General features: G+C 39.4%; 1 protein-coding gene across 1 annotated transcript in view; it reads left to right on the top strand.

Moving 5' to 3' along the window:
- The window catches only part of LOC121388054 (dynein heavy chain 5, axonemal-like), a 114,209-nt gene that overhangs the window by 48,965 nt on the left and 47,934 nt on the right, over positions 1 to 17,310 (top strand). Inside the window, 12 exon segments of the mRNA XM_041519258.1 lie at positions 1,761 to 1,979; positions 2,587 to 2,888; positions 3,851 to 4,091; positions 5,027 to 5,226; positions 5,967 to 6,120; positions 7,526 to 7,689; positions 8,717 to 8,924; positions 9,786 to 9,947; positions 11,440 to 11,664; positions 14,000 to 14,172; positions 14,753 to 14,931; positions 16,267 to 16,454. Of these exon segments, the coding sequence (XP_041375192.1) occupies positions 1,761 to 1,979; positions 2,587 to 2,888; positions 3,851 to 4,091; positions 5,027 to 5,226; positions 5,967 to 6,120; positions 7,526 to 7,689; positions 8,717 to 8,924; positions 9,786 to 9,947; positions 11,440 to 11,664; positions 14,000 to 14,172; positions 14,753 to 14,931; positions 16,267 to 16,454 (2,415 nt within the window).

Raw genomic sequence — 17,310 nt, 5'->3', positions numbered from 1 at the left:
TCGTATGCTGTGACGATGAGTTGACAGTTATCTGTGTTGTGTGTTGTAGGAGTCGTATGCTGTGATGATGAGTTGACAGTTATCTGTGTTGTGTGTTCTAGGAGTCGTATGCTGTGACGATGAGTTGACAGTTATCTGTGTTGTGTGTTGTAGGAGTCATATGCTGTGACGATGAGTTGACAGTTATCTGTGTTGTGTGTTGTAGGAGTCATATGCTGTGACGATGAGTTGACAGTTATCTGTGTTGTGTGTTGTAGGAGTCGTATGCTGTGACGATGAGTTGACAGTTATCTGTGTTGTGTGTTGTAGGAGTCGTATGCTGTGACGATGAGTTGACAGTTATCTGTGTTGTGTGTTGTAGCAGTCGTATGCTGTGACGATGAGTTGACAGTTATCTGTGTTGTGTGTTGTAGGAGTCGTATGCTGTGAGGATGAGTTGACAGTTATCTGTGTTGTGTGTTGTAGGAGTCGTATGCTGTGACGATGAGTTGACAGTTATCTGTGTTGTGTGTTGTAGGAGTCGTATGCTGTGAGGATGAGTTGACAGTTATCTGTGTTGTGTGTTGTAGGAGTCGTATGCTGTGACGATGAGTTGACAGTTATCTGTGTTGTGTGTTGTAGGAGTCGTATGCTGTGACGATGAGTTGACAGTTATCTGTGTTGTGTGTTCTAGGAGTCGTATGCTGTGACGATGAGTTGACAGTTATCTGTGTTGTGTGTTGTAGGAGTCGTATGCTGTGACGATGAGTTGACAGTTATCTGTGTTGTGTGTTGTAGGAGTCATATGCTGTGACGATGAGTTGACAGTTATCTGTGTTGTGTGTTGTAGGAGTCATATGCTGTGACGATGAGTTGACAGTTATCTGTGTTGTGTGTTGTAGGAGTCATATGCTGTGACGATGAGTTGACAGTTATCTGTGTTGTGTGTTGTAGGAGTCATATGCTGTGACGATGAGTTGACAGTTATCTGTGTTGTGTGTTGTAGGAGTCATATGCTGTGACGATGAGTTGACAGTTATCTGTGTTGTGTGTTGTAGGAGTCATATGCTGTGACGATGAGTTGACAGTTATCTGTGTTGTGTGTTGTAGGAGTCATATGCTGTGACGATGAGTTGACAGTTATCTGTGTTGTGTGTTGTAGGAGTCATATGCTGTGACGATGAGTTGACAGTTATCTGTGTTGTGTGTTGTAGGAGTCATATGCTGTGACGATGAGTTGACAGTTATCTGTGTTGTGTGTTGTAGCTGTCGTATGCTGTGAAGATGAGTTGACAGTTATCTCTGTTGTGTTGTAGGAGTCATATGCTGTGACGATGAGTTGACAGTTATCTGTGTTGTGTGTTGTAGGAGTCGTATGCTGTGACGATGAGTTGACAGTTATCTGTGTTGTGTGTTGTAGGAGTCGTATGCTGTGACGATGAGTTGACAGTTATCTGTGTTGTGTGTTGTATAGTCGTATGCTGTGACGATGAGTTGACAGTTATCTGTGTTGTGTGTTGTAGGAGTCGTATGCTGTGACGATGAGTTGACAGTTATCTGTGTTGTGTGTTGTAGCAGTCGTATGCTGTGATGATGAGTTGACAGTTATCTGTGTTGTGTGTTGTAGAAGTCGTATGCTGTGATGATGAGTTGACAGTTATCTGTGTTGTGTGTCATAGGAGTTGTATGCAGTGATAATGAGTTGACAGTTATCTGTGTTGTGTGTTGTAGGAGTCGTATGCTGTGATGATTAGTTTACAGTTTTCTGTGTTGTGTTGTAGGAGTCGTATGCAGTGATGATAAAGCACGACTTGCCGGTGGTCAAGGAGGAGACTGAGCGGTGCGACACGCTGCGCTACCTGTACCAGAAGCTGAGTGCGCAGTGTGCAGAGGTGCAGACCTATCTGCTGTCCATCCAGCCCACCTTCAAGAACGAACTCATCAGCAATGTCCAGGTCTTCATACAGGACTGCGACGAATTCTACGACAGCTACGACAAGGTCGGTGGTTTACAACAGAGAATGTTTACAACAGAGAATGTTTACAACACTTTTTGTTTACGTATAGGGGCAGGACATAGCCCAGTGGTAAAGCGTTCGCTCGCTTGATGTGCGGTCGGTCTGGGATCGATCCCCATCGGTGGGCCCATTGGGATATTTCTCGCTTCAGCCAGTGCACCACGACTGGTATATCAAAGGCCGTGGTATGTGTTATCTTTTCTGTGGGATGGTGCATATAAAAGATCCCTTGCTGCTAATGGAAAAGAGTAGTCCATGAAATATTTGCGGGCATCAGATAGACAGTAACACCTGCAAATCACAAAACTCCATATGGTTATGTCCATTGTAAACTGAATTGTTTTTCTATGGAACTAACTGTATATTTGTTATTTCTTGAACAAAATAACTGCAGACCCTTGAACCGTCAACTTGGCCTGTTTTAATGACGTCATTAGCTTTCCGGGTGTTATTTTCGTTTGATCCTGGAAAAAAAGTGTAATTAACCAATCACATTATAGATCTCACTCACAATCAGTTTACAATTGTGCTTGAAGTAAAGATAATATTCTACTCTATTACAATACTTGCTTTTTTTTCTTTCTTCTAGACTGGACCTATGGTGGCGGACGTGCCTCCGCGCGAGGCATCTGACCGGCTAGTGATCTACCAGAACCACTTCGACACGCTGTACCGCAAGTACACGACATACACGGGCGGGGAGGAGCTGTTTGGGCTGCAGGTCACCGAGTACCCACGGCTCCTGCAGATCCGCAAGGAGCTCAACCTCCTACAGAAGCTGTACGGCCTGTACAACAACGTCATCGACACCGTGCATGGCTACTACGACATCAACTGGGGTGATGTAAACATCGACAAGATCAACCAGGAGCTGCAGGAGTTCCAGAACAGGTTGGATTTACTGCACAGTATCTTTATCTGTCTGCAATCTGCCATGCCTCACCCCTCACCCCTACTTTCCTGAAACTACTTGGGAATTGCTGAAAAATGCCAAACACCATAAAAATTTCCATATATTGCTAAAAAATGCCATATTTAATGCTGAAAAATGCCAAATACCCGAAATTCTAATTTTCTCAAGGGAGTATGTCGTCAACCTCCTTCCCCCCCCCCCCCCCCCCCCCCCAACTACTACAAACATAAAAACATTAAAACGACAACAAATACATTCTTTATACAGACTCAGGGCTCGACCTTAGCGGTAGCCCAGGGTTTTTGGCTACCCATTTCTTGCTCGGGCTACCAGATGTCTAAACCTGGTAGTCCGACGGGCTACTTGAATTTTTTTGGCACATCCTGTTACTCTGCAATTAACAAGACGCTTAAACACCTAAAACAATTCCCTAAAACAACATTTATTAAATAAAAATAAATGATTTTGCTTTTTTCTCTTTTTTAAATTTATTAAAATTATGGAGATACCAATTTTTACTGAGGGCTACCAGATTTCATAACCTGGTAGTCTAGCGAGCTACCACTGAAAAATGTTAAGGTCAAGGCCTGAGACTTTGATTTTCTAAACAGGAAAATATCTTTATTGTGTAATGTTAGTCCTCAAAAAGGCTCTGTAACTCCTTAACATGTTACATTGGCACCATTAAGACTTTCACACATCTAACTTAAACATATTATGATTACCCTTTTATAAATTCATCCTCAAATAGTCCAACGATTAATCACTATGTTGATGAATGATCATTAACAAACACATATCTTTCTTATATCCCAAGTATCGTAAACTGCTGCGGGCCCTGAAGGACTGGCCAGTGTTTGAGGGTTACCCTTTTATTAATTCATTCTCAAATAGTCCCAAGATTAAACTCTGTGTTGACACATATTCTTCTATATTCCAGGTGTCGTAAACTGCCGCGGGCCCTGAAGGACTGGCCAGCATTTGAGGACCTCAAGAAGACGATTGACGACTTCAACGAGATGGTGCCACTGCTGGAGCTGATGTCAAACAAGGCGATGATGCTGCGTCACTGGGAGCGCATGTCGGAGACGACCGGCCACGTGTTCGACGTCGAGAATGAGAACTTCACACTGAGGAACATCCTGGAGGCGCCGCTGCTGCAGTACAAAGAGGAGATCGAGGTGACCGATTTCACTTATTCTGAATACTCGTCATGACGGTTGGTGCTCGATAACAAAAATTCATAATTTGGCACAGTTCTTATTTCTTTTCACATTACAGAACTAGCTCTGGGTGAGCAGAACATTTTGCCAAATTGTCTATGAACCTTCAAAAAAAAAAAAAAACCCAGTTAATTTATAAAAAATATCAGTTATTACATGAAATTATTTCGCCAGATTAAAATAAAATTCGCCATATGCTTTCACAATTAGCAATTGGCGAATTTAGTGAGTGTCAGGGCTAGCCCTGTATTACCGGTCCTCAAACAAGTGCACTCCCTGCCCCTATGTCCGAACCAAATAGCGAAGGAAAAAACGAAGGAAGTTATAGTCATGTGACCGGAACTAGAGGGAGTATGCAGCAGAAGAATTTAGACCATCCCATTGGCTTTTGTGAATTATAAGAGTGAGCCTTGAAAGTACTAAACTTGTGCCCGATCTTTTTGTTACTGGTGCAATAAAATATATTTTCAGTCAGTTAAATTACTCCAAAATTAAAAAATCCAGCAAAAAACAAACCTTATTGAAAGACAATTTATGCTATTTTATTATTTTTTTAAGAGGGGCGAGAGTGGTAAAGTTCTCACTTGATGCACGATCAGTTTAGGATCGATCCCCGTCATTGAACCCATTGGGCTATTTCTCACTCCAGCCAGTGCACCACGACTGGTATATCAAAGGCCGTGGTATGTGTTATCCTGTCTATGGGATGGTGCCTATAAAAGATCCCTTGCTGCTAATCGAAAAGAGTAGCCCATGAAGTGGCGACAGCGGGTTTCCTCCCTCAGTATCTGTGTGGTCCTTAACCATATGTCAGATGCCATATAGCTGTGAAAATGATAGGTTTGTAAATTTTTATAATTTTTACCTAATGCTGTACCTCTTGTTTACTTCAGGATATTTGTATTTCTGCGGTGAAAGAGCGAGACATTGAGGCAAAACTGAAGCAGGTCATGGCTGACTGGGGAACTCAGGAATTTCAGTTCGCAAACTTCAAGACACGTGGCGAGCTGCTGTTGCGTGGGGACACCACAGGGGAGATAATCCTGCTGATGGAAGATTCTCTGATGGTGCTCAGTTCTCTACTCGGTAACAGGTAACAGGCACTTATCAAATGTTGACTTGTTATTTACTCATGTTTGTAACATAATTAATTATAGTCTTTTGTTTTATTTGAGTTAAAATACTACATGTGTATTGTTTTCATTTCAGAAAGAAGATTAAAATATTTTATGTATAGTTTAATGTAACAAAATACCCCTGTCTCTCAAAACTGATCATATTTCATTTTATTATACAGTAAAACTCCTCTAAACCAGACACCCTCGATACCAAGTAAAAAGTCTGGTTTTAAGAGGTACCTGGTTTACAGAGGTTCTCTTCTGTACATATATTTAAAAAGGGGTTGCGAAAAACGTCCGGTTTTGAGGGAATTCCGGTTTACAGGGGGTCCGGTTTTGAGGGAATTCCGGTTTACAGAGGGTCCGGCTTTGAGGGAATTCCGGTTTACAGAGGGTCTGGTTTTGAGGGAATTCCGGTTTACAGAGGGTCCGGTTTTGAGAGGTTTCACTGTAGTTATTGTCATGCATATTTATATCCAATTACGGTTGAAGCATGATCTCCTGGGCACACATCTCAGATATCTAGACTGTCCAGGACAGTGGGTTAGTAACTGTGTTCTTGGTTAGTGAGAGAGAAGTCGGTGTTCTACCTATTTCAGTTGTTAAACTCACTCTGGATGGAAGCCGATACTAGGATGCGAACCCTGTACCTACCTTTGGCTTAACCACTATGCCACATTCGTTTATGATTGATTATGATTGGTTTTTATTCCAGGTTCAATGCTCCATTCAAAGCTAAGATCCAGACTTGGGTACAGAACCTGACCAACTCGTCCGAGATCATTGAGAACTGGATGGTCGTACAGAACCTCTGGGTTTACCTCGAGGCCGTCTTCGTCGGGGGAGATATCGCAAAACAGCTTCCCAAGGTAATACTAAATACCTGACAAGGGTGGGTTTTATTCTTGTGTGCATTGCTTCATGTGTGTGTGTTTAAAAAAAAAAAAAAGTTTCTGTTCATCCATTAAAAGGTCATGCATTGTTTACACAGAGTGTCAGAAACCAGACATTGGGACTAAGTCAGGATACCTGTATTCACTAAACAGTCTACTTCTGTTTTTGCTTGAGTGTTAGTAACTAGACAGTATGACTAAGATAGAATACACGGATTAACTTAACAGTCAACTTCTGTTTTTGCTTGAGTGTTAGTAACTAGACAGTGTGACTTAGACGGAATACAGGGATTAACTTAACAGTCAATTTCTGTTTTTGCTTGAGTGTTAGTAACTAGACAGTGTGACTTAGACGGAATACAGGGATTAACTTAACAGTCAACTTCTGTTTTTGCTTGAGTGTTAGTAACTAGACAGTGTGACTAAGATGGAATACAAGGATTAACTTAACAGTCTACTTCTGGTTTTGCTTGAGTGTTAGTAACTAGACAGTATGACTTAGACGGAATACAAGGATAAACTTGACAGTTTGTATGTCCATCCATCCATTATATCTTATCTCTATTTCATTTTGTTTGTGTGTGTCCATCCGTCCGTCCGTCCTTCCGTCCATCCATCCATCCATCCATCCATCCATCCATCCATCTGCCCAAGTGTCCACCTGCCTAACCCAAAATAATATTGAAAAAAATCTCTCGCCTACAGAAGTACCCTTTTATTCTCATAAAATGGGACCGGCCTCGGTGGCGTCGTGGCAGGCCATCGGTCTACAGGCTGGTAGGTACTGGGTTCGGATCCCAGTCGAGGCATGAGATTTTTAATCCAGATACCGACTCCAAACCCTGAGTGAGTGCTCCGCAAGGCTCAATGGGTAGGTGTAAACCACTTGCACCAACCAGTGATCCATAACTGGTTCAACAAAGGCCATGGTTTGTGCTACCTGTCTGTGGGAAGCGCAAATAAAAGATCCCTTGCTGCTAATCGGAAGAGTAGCCCATATAATGGTGACAACGGGTTTCCTCTCAGTATCTGTGTGGTCCTTAACCATATGTCTGACGCCATATAACCGTAAATAAAATGTGTTGAGTGCGTCGTTAAATAAAACATTTCTTTCTTTCTTTCTCATAAAATGGGGAATATCAAATGAATAGCTTTAAAATACGGACAGCCAATTTCACATATTTTTAGTAAGCCCCACCCAAAACAGTACTATCTAGCCTGTAAAAAGACAATTTAGGTTGGGCCCTTTGAAATAACTTGGCCTACTTGCTTCTCTTTGGAAGGAAATGTTTTATTTAACAACACACTCGACACACTTTATTTATGGTTATATGGCGTCGGATGCTTCTCTTTGATGCAATGAATTGTGTTTGTTTTAAAGGAAGCGAAGCGATTCAGCAACATCGACAAGTCGTGGGTGAAGATCATGCAGCGAGCGCACGAGATGCCCAACGTGGTGCAGTGCTGCGTGAGTGACGAGACCATGATGCAGCTACTACCACATCTCCTGGAGCAGCTCGAACTCTGCCAGAAATCTCTAACTGGGTGAGGCCTTCGTCTCGTGTTGATGTAGTTTGTGGAAGAAAGGAAGGAAATGTTTTATTTAATGACGCACTCAACACATTTTATTTACGGTTATATGGTGTCAGACATATGATTAAGGACCACACAGATATTGAGGGAGGAAACCCGCTGTTGCCACTTCATGGGCTACTCTTTTCGATTAGCAGCAAGCGGTAATCATCTCCTATTGGATGTCAAACATTTGGTAATTTTGACATATAGTCTTAAGTGATCTTTGATATGCACCATCCCACAGACAGGATAGCACATACCACGGCCTTTGTTACACCAGTTGTAGAGCAGTAGCTGGAATGAGAAATAGCTCAGTGAGCCCACTGATGGGAATCGATCCTAGATCAATTGCAAATCAGATGAGCGCTGTACCACTGAGCTATGTTCTGCCCCCTCAGTGTGAGGAAGTTAACTGTAACTGGCAGTCAGTCCCACAGTACCGACTTATATCCCACTTTACGTCTCTGTGTTTTATAAAGGCATAACTACTTTGGGATCTATCCCCTGTCGGTGGACCCATTGGGCTATATCTCATTCCAGCCAGTGCACCACAACTCGTATATCAAAGGCTGTGGTATGTGCTATCCTGTCTGTGGGATGGTGCATATGAAAGATCCCTTAAGACTATATGTCAAAATTACCAAATGTTTGACATCCAATAGGAGATGATTACTGTAATAAATCAATGTGCTCTAATGATGTCGTTAAACAAAACAAACTTTATTAATCATAGACTATTACATGTAGATAATTTTAGCATATATTCTAAAAGAGGAAATCCACTACATTTTTACATTATTAGCAAAGGGTCTTTTATATACACCATCCCACAGAGAGGGTAGCACATACCACGGTCTTTGATATACCAGTTGTTGTGCACTGGCTGAAACGAGAAATACTAACTAAATGAAACCATCATCGTTAAATAAGTACAGTTCACTATACAGCAGCTGTTAGAATTGTGTTCTAATACAACACGTTGGTGTTCTTCCTGCAGATATCTTGAGAAGAAGCGCCTTGCGTTCCCGCGGTTTTTCTTCGTGTCTGACCCGGCCCTGCTGGAGATCCTGGGCCAGGCGAGCGACCCCCACACGATCCAGCAGCACCTGCTGAGTGTGTTCGACAACACGAAGAGCGTCAAGTTCCACGAGAAAGTCTACGACCTCATCCTCTCAGTCCACTCATCAGAGGGCGAGACGATTGAGGTAACGTTTGTGTACAATCAGACTAAAGTTTAGGTAGAATCAAAATAGTTTATTGTGAATCAAATGAGTGTGTAGAATCAAGCCAGAGGTTGTCTTCAGAGAGGCCATTAATAAGTTGCTGACATTGATTTTTTTTCACCACCTATTTAACAAATAATCATCAGGTATAGAATTTCCATGAGTAACTTAGTGTTGAACACAACTTTTATTGATAGCTCAAAAATATAAACCTTTGATGTGCAGTCACATCAAAAGAATGCATGTGATAGTTGTGTTATGTAGTCTAGCATGCAGATGTTTTACAAGTCAAGACGTGTTATTTGTATTGATAAGTTTTTTTCTTTTCCACATTACCTGTCCTCAAACAAGTGCACTCCCCCCACCCTATGGCTAGTAGTCTGGTCCGAACATCCTAAAAGTTCTCCAGTTTTATGTATGGCCACACTCAGTGTCATACAGCCACAGTAAAAAACAGAAAAAGAAAAAAGCAGTAATGCAGGGTAGTCGAAAGTTTTCCACTGATTTTATTTTTATTTTTAGAAGTATTTTCGTACGGATATCATTGAAAAAATTCATGGTCAAAATTTAGAGGTGTTATATTTAGAGGAAATACGGTACAAAACAAAACACAACAATAACAACAACAACAAAAACAACCCAAACACCCACAACAATAACATTTGGTTCAGGGTAAAATTTTAAATTTCGAAACAAAATTTAATAAACAGTTTTGGCAGAAAATGCCATTATGCGAATTAGAGTGAACTCCTTTAAAGCATTTGAAACCTACTTGCAGTAGTTGAAAGATAGCTGTTTTATCGATTATTGATTAAAGTTTGATTTTTCTCTGTGTTGTCACAGCTTGAGAAGCCCGTGAAAGCGGAAGGCAATGTTGAGAACTGGCTGATGAACCTGATGGTGATGGCCCAGAAATCACTGCACGGAGTTATCCGCACTGCGTTCATGGCGATACAAGACCAGAGTTTCCAGCTCCTGGAGTTCCTCAGAACATTCCCTGCTCAGGTATTAGAGGTTTTGTAATATCAGGATAGTTACTGTGAAATCTTTGATTTTCATGAGCTTAAATTTTCATGGTTTTGTTAACCTTTAGACTACTGGATTAATTTTTAACAAAAACCATGTTGAGTGGGTACAAGCTTATAATTTTTAGTCACATATATTCACTTAAATGTTTTATATATACATGAAATAAAGTTCATATATGAATCAGTAAGTATTATTTTCGTGGGTTTTTTGTAATTTTTATTATTTTTAGATCAGCTAATGGTGATTAAAATTAGGCAAAAAATCTAAAAAGTTGCCTTTACTTATGGGCATTTGTGGCCAGCTGTCCAGTATTATGTCCATTATTCCCAATAACAATGGTTTTCTGACCAGAATTTTTTTTTAAACCCGAACTACGATTCATATTGCAATATTTGGTGATTTTCGTTCTTGGTAAAATGATCAAATTTATTATCAAATTAGCTGTCACAATCAGCTATCGATCCCTGAAAATGACCGCGACGTGCCGCCATTGTTGTCAAGTGAAAATACTAAAAATTTCAAGGTATTTTCAGTTGAAAAATCAAAACAAAAGCCACCATTTTGAAAAAAAAATAAAAATAATTTTATTATATTCCGTTTCCGGTGAGTGCCGTGTGCAAAATGGCGGGAAATATTAATTGGGAAATGCACTGTATACAGTATACACTATGTCGACTGACGTGATGTCTGGCGAGATCTCTCGCCTGCAGTACTCAGAAGGTTAAAATACACATTTTGTTGGGTACTTAAATTCTTGGCTCTAAAAAATGGCAGCATAAATTCTCATTATATATGTTATCTTTTCGTTGTGTTCATTAACTCATTGACCGCACTAGTCCATGAATTACATGGATCGGTGGTGCAGTGGTTAAGTCATCGGACTACAGGCTGGTAGGTACAGTGTTTGCAGCCCGGTACCGGCTCCGACCCAGAGCGAGTTCTTAAGGACTCAATTGGTAGGTGTAAGGCCACTCTCTCACTAACAACTAACCCAATGTCCTGGACAGACAGCCCAGATAGCTGAAGTGTGTGCCCAGGACAGCGTGCTTGAACCTTAATTGGATATAAGCACGAAAATAAGTTGAAATGAATTGGAAATTATATAGATCATTATGAATAAAAGTGATTTTGTTTCCATGGCAGTATTTATTTAGACTAAACTTGTTTAATATTATATTTTAAAAATGGAGAGAAAAATTAAAATAATTTAACTGAAAAGGAAATCAATTGTATACATGTCATGATTTGAACAGTTTTCAGAGAAAAATATTTATTAAGGTTTGTCTTCAATTTTGTCTAGTTTGATCTTGGTTTCGTGTAACATTTTGTTTTGAAAATTTAGATTTTTTAAATAGATCAGCAACTACTGTTTAACATTTTATAATAATTATTGTGCAATGATATCTGAAACTTGCACAGTGAATCAGGACACAATACTGGACTAAAATGTTCTTTGTTTTTGTTACAGGTTGGTTTGCTAGGTTTACAAATGATCTGGACACGTGACTCGACCGATGCTCTGACCAACGTGAAGTACGACAAGAAGATCATGGCCCAGACGAACCAGGCGTTCCTTGAACTTCTCAACACGCTCATCGACCAGACCACCAAGGATCTCGCTAAATTCGAGAGAACCAAATATGAGACTTTGATCACCATACACGTGCATCAGCGCGACATCTTTGATGAACTGGTAAGTTAAACATGAATAGTCTTATTCAACTTACTGTACTAGCACAACAACTATGCTATACAACCGGAGTCATCTCCTCCACTGCAGAATTGCAGAATATACATCCGGCAAGAGAAGACAATTCTGCAGTGGAGGAGATGATTCCGGTTGTATAGCATAGTTGTTGTGCTAGTACTAGGTAAGTATGAATAATAATGAAAATTAGAGGAAAAAAATTCTAAATGTGGTTAATTAGTTAAATATTTGACTTGGTTAATTAGTAAGTTACATGTGAAATAGTTGCTAACTAGTAAACTGTTTAAATACAAGACTTGGTCAAATAGTTATATATGAGACTTGGTTAATTAATAAGTTAAATATGAAACCTCACTTAACTAGTAATACACGACTTAGTTAATTACTAAATTAAATATTTGACTTGGTTAATTAGTAAGTTACATGTGAGATATTTGCTAACAGAAAATTTAAATACAAGACTTGTTCAATTAGTTAAATATGAGACTTGGTTAATTTGTAAGTTAAATATAAAACCTAACTTAACTAGTAATACAAGACTTTGTTAATTACTAAATTAAATAGAAAACTTTGTTATCTAATAAGTTAAATGCAAAACCTTGATTCCCCCATTCAATGGTAATGTTGATTGACTAATACGTTAAATATTAAGACTTGGTTAAATGTTAAGTTGAATACAAGACTTTGGTTAATTTGTAAGTTAACTCTTTGAGGCCTGGCGGCCATTTTGAATTCCAGCCCTAGGCAGTTTTACCTGCTGGTGCCCTAAAGCATAAACACAGATTTCATGCACTGCAGCAAAAATAAATCTTTAACTTAATCAATAAACAAATCTGCATCAAATTTTGTCAGCTATTTAATTATGTGCAATTAATGAAGAACATATATTATTTTATATGATGTAATTGTAAAAAAGTAGTTTAATTGTCTATAAATAACAGAAATAAACAAAAGTTTTAATAAACGTTACTGGTAATTGTCAAGAAGTTCTGATTGATTTTGGGGGTTTTCACTGAAACAATGCTGGAAATCTGGCTTTGTGGTATTACTTGAAACATCCAACACACAGGTTCACATTGCACTGTTCACAGCCTGTGGCTGGCTCACGTCGAATGCCTTGTGTACTGCATTGTTTACATGTCCGTTTTTTACCCAGCACAACAGGCCAGTGTAAGAGTCCTACCGATATTCCGTCTATTTCGAAAATGTGACAATGGTATGTCGTCACTATCGCTACTTAAGTCTACATCCGAATTACTGTTATTTAAATCGAGTACGTCATCGTTCGTGAAACCTTCAAATTCCGAAATACTATCATCATCAGAATTGAGAAATACGTTGTCGTCCATTTTGTTAAAAAAAATTCAAAGCGAACAAAGCCGAACAAAGCCACGAGGTGCATGAACAAACCCAGCTGTAAGACTACTTTTTATTGGTCACTGGATTAATCTTCTACAAGCTGATAATGAAAACTTCTAATTATATTAGCCAATGACGTCTCGTTTTACATGTACAGTCGGCCACGCCTCCAGTCGGCATTCGATAATAGCTACTGCTTGTAAACCACGCGTACAGGCGGGACTCGACATTTCGCGCAAATTAACATCACGACGTGAGTCGGGATTCGGCCCCAAAGAGTTAAATACAACAGTTGGGTAACTTTTAGTTTATATTTTATCTTTTTACCTAGCTGGAGAAGACTTTAAATTATTGGGTCCAGGTTTTTGTTTTTTTTGTTGTTTTGTTTTTTTTGTTGTTGTTTTTTTAACCTACACTTCTAGTTATTTGAGGCTTTGTATGGTTCTACAGGTTTTTAAAAAATTGTTTGATATACGTGCTTGTTCCAGTGTTGTATATCAGTGTTACAATGTTAGATCAGGGTTCGTACAGTCTGGAAAAAATCAATTTTCCAGACCTGGAAAAAGTATGGAAAAATACATTTTTTGTGAGTTTGTTTGGAAAAAGTATGGAAATTCGTCTTTAGGACTCATGTAGAAAATTTCGTTTGCATGAAACCGGCGGAATCTTATGACGTTCTTCGATCTCGGCACTAACATACATTTGGGAAATCCAGACTAACAATTGCCAACATTTGCCGAAGATTTGTAGTAGGTGCTTGCGCAGTGCATATGACAAAAAGATGATCATTTTGTCAAATTTTCCGAAAATATGGGGAGATGTATTTACTCTCAGTCTTCACAAATATTTTTTTTGTCTGGGGAAAAAGTCTGGAAAAAGTCTGGAATTTTGTTTGTTTCCAAGATGTATGAACCCTGTTAGATTGTTTGATACAATAATCTTGTGTGTGTGTGTGTTTCAGTGTCGGCAGCACGTGAAGTCTCCAACAGACTTCGAGTGGGTCAAACAGTCGCGCTTCTACTTCATCGAGGAGCAAGACAGATGTCAGATCTCCATCACTGATGTCGACTTCATCTACCAGAATGAATTCCTCGGCTGTACAGAGAGACTGGTCATCACACCACTCACTGACAGGTACGTAGAGGTGGGGGGGGGGGGGGGTGTGTGTGTGTGTGTGTGTGTGTGTGTGTGAGAGGGTTATCTACCAGATGGTGGAGAGGGTTGTTTTATCAACCAGAAAGAGTTCTTTGTTATCAAGTGTCAAAATAGCTATATATGTTAGACATTAAGGAAGGAAGGAAATATTTTATATAACAACACACTCAACACATTTATTTATGGTTATATGGCTTTATGGGATACTCTTTTCATTAACAGCAAGGGATCTTTTCTATGCACCATCCTACAGACAGGATAGTATATACCACAACCTTTGTTATACCAGTCATGGTGCACTGGTTGGAATGAGAAATAGCCCAATGGGCCCACCGATGGGGATCGATCCCAGACCTGGTGCGCTGGATCAGGCTTGCGCTTTACCACTGGGTTCCATCCCACCCCAAATGAGTGATTGAGAAAAAGAGATTAATCAAATAGCATATCTCCTTCATCGATCGATCCTAAACCGACTGCGCATCAAGCGAGTGCTAGACATTAAGGAGTCGTAGTGTTGAGGTGTTTTAGTTAGATTACTAATTGTGTTTCCTTGTTTTAGATGCTACATCACCCTGGCGCAGGCTCTGGGCATGTCAATGGGTGGAGCGCCCGCTGGACCAGCCGGGACAGGAAAGACAGAGACGGTGAAGGACATGGGACGATGTCTCGGCAAGTTTGTCGTCGTCTTCAATTGTTCCGATCAGATGGACTTCCGAGGACTGGGACGGATCTTTAAAGGTGAGACACATTCTGGGATCACAGTCCTAAATCGACGCACTCTCTGGTTTCGGACTTACAAAACTTATAAAGTATAGGTTGAAGGCTGAGCACGTAGTCGGGAAGGAAATGTTTTATTTAACAACACACTCAAGTACACTTATAACGAACATGCTTAGAACAAACTACTGCATAGAATGAACTGATCATAAAGTACCGTTTTATCTCACTATACATTAATAACCCAACTAATGCCAATGTTTACAGCGAACTACTACTATAACGAACTAACTATCATGGTGCCTTCTGGTTTGTTATAACAGTACTTTACTTTAGTTATATAGTATATGTTAGACTGTGTGTCTATATTTTCCACCATAAGTCTGTATTCACATACCGTATTTGACCGGAAATAAGCCAAGGGGGCCAAGACAACTCATTGTGAGCTTAGCATGGGGTGGGCTTATTCCCAGACATGGGGCCAGTTTTGTTGAATTTTTTTTTAATAATAATAATTAAAATAAATAACAGTACTTAAATGAACTAGGAAGAAAACAAAAAACGTTCAGTAGCACATCTATTAATTAAGTGTTCCATTTGTTATTAATAAATAATAATTGTTTATTAATTAAATTGTGGGTTTTTTACTAGTATCTAATTATCAGAAACACACCTTCTATGTTACAATTACTTACCAGTGCTGTTTATTTACATCCAAAATTTAATGCTGAGAAGACTTAAAACAACAGCAATTAACAACAACTCAATAGCGTATACACACGTTTTTGACACAGGCAGCCAGCTTACACTACAAAGAATTGTCAATCTAAGGTCATTGTTCTTAGCCAATCAGAATAAGGTATTTGCTTAATTAGCATTAACTGCGGACCCAGTGTGGTGGTAAAAATAGACATTGGTTTTTAGTTCATACTTGGGCTTGGATACTTCAGAGAAATACTGCAGGCATGAAATTGAAAACAATGTTACACACTGTTATTGTTAGACACTAAATCTCACTGGTGGTAAAATATTGTGTTACATTTGTGTTTAATTATCTGCAGGAGGTATGACCTTTTAAATGAACTTTGAGCAAACTTGCAATTTCATGTTATTTATAAGGTGACGAAGTTGGGGATGGGCTTATTTACGAATGAGGGCCTAATTTCTTAAATGCTATCAAAACGGAGGGGGGCTTATTCAAAGACATGGGCTTATTTCCGGTCAAATACGGTACATGTAGATGTCGATGTTTTAAAACTTCATTTGTCTTAGTTTGTAAGTATACAATGTATGTTTATACTTTGCACCACATGCCTGTACTATAAACTGTTTTCTATCTGTGATGTGGTTATGTAGGTTTGGCACAGTCGGGCTCGTGGGGATGTTTCGACGAGTTCAACCGAATTGACCTGCCAGTGCTATCAGTGGCAGCCCAGCAGATCGCCATTGTCCTCGGGGCCAAGAAGGAGCGCAAGAAGGCGTTCATCTTCACAGACGGAGACAACGTGGACTTGAACATCGAGTTTGGAATCTTCCTCACAATGGTACGTCTATTCAAAATTATTGATGAATATATAATGCAGTTACTCTCATGAGGACTGCCATGCAAAGAAAATGTTTTGGATTTTTTATTTTGCTCTTATTTTGTTTTATCTTAAGATTAATTAGTCACGGTCAAAATACAAAAATATCAATGAAAAACATGTAATAAAAATTCTAAAATAAATCATCTACATTTTTACTTTCGCCTAGTCTTATCAGGTTTTAAATAATGTAATAATATAGAATGCATTCTCTTGTTTCCATTTTGTTTTATGCTTGTTTGCAAATTTATTACATTACCGTCATCTTGGCGTTTTAAATATTTATATTTCTATCATGTAGCAAGAGGCCTCTGGACCAATCTAAATACAACATATTTGATGATGAAAATATATTGTTTAAAGCAATTAATTTCCGCACACCATGTTTGAACACCAGGGGCCCAGCTTGGGATTTTCAGGTGGTACGCAGAGGTTTTTTGGCGATGAAATAAAATGCTATTTTGCATAGAGCATACACGCATTTACATCATATATTTTATATGCTGTTGCAGCTGTGTATATGGAAGCTAGGCCCCTAAACACTGTTTGTAATAATTTGGAGCTTGATTTAGCTCAGTCGATAGATCACTTGCCTCTGGTGCTTGGGTTTTTGGATGGAATCTCGTCAGCTGACCCATCCCAACTAGGGCCCCACTACTGGGATATCAAAGGCTGTGGTATGTTCTGTCCTGTTTGTCAAAAAATCCATACAAATGATCCCTTGCTGCTAATGGAAAAATACATGTATAGTGAATTTCCTCTGATATCTGAGAATTTCCAAATGTTTGACATCCAATAGCCGATGAACAATTAATTA

This window comes from Gigantopelta aegis, chromosome 14 (genome assembly GCF_016097555.1).
Source record: "Gigantopelta aegis isolate Gae_Host chromosome 14, Gae_host_genome, whole genome shotgun sequence".
Taxonomy (NCBI): Eukaryota; Metazoa; Mollusca; class Gastropoda; order Neomphalida; family Peltospiridae; genus Gigantopelta; species Gigantopelta aegis.
This window is presented reverse-complemented; position numbering and strand designations above follow the sequence as displayed.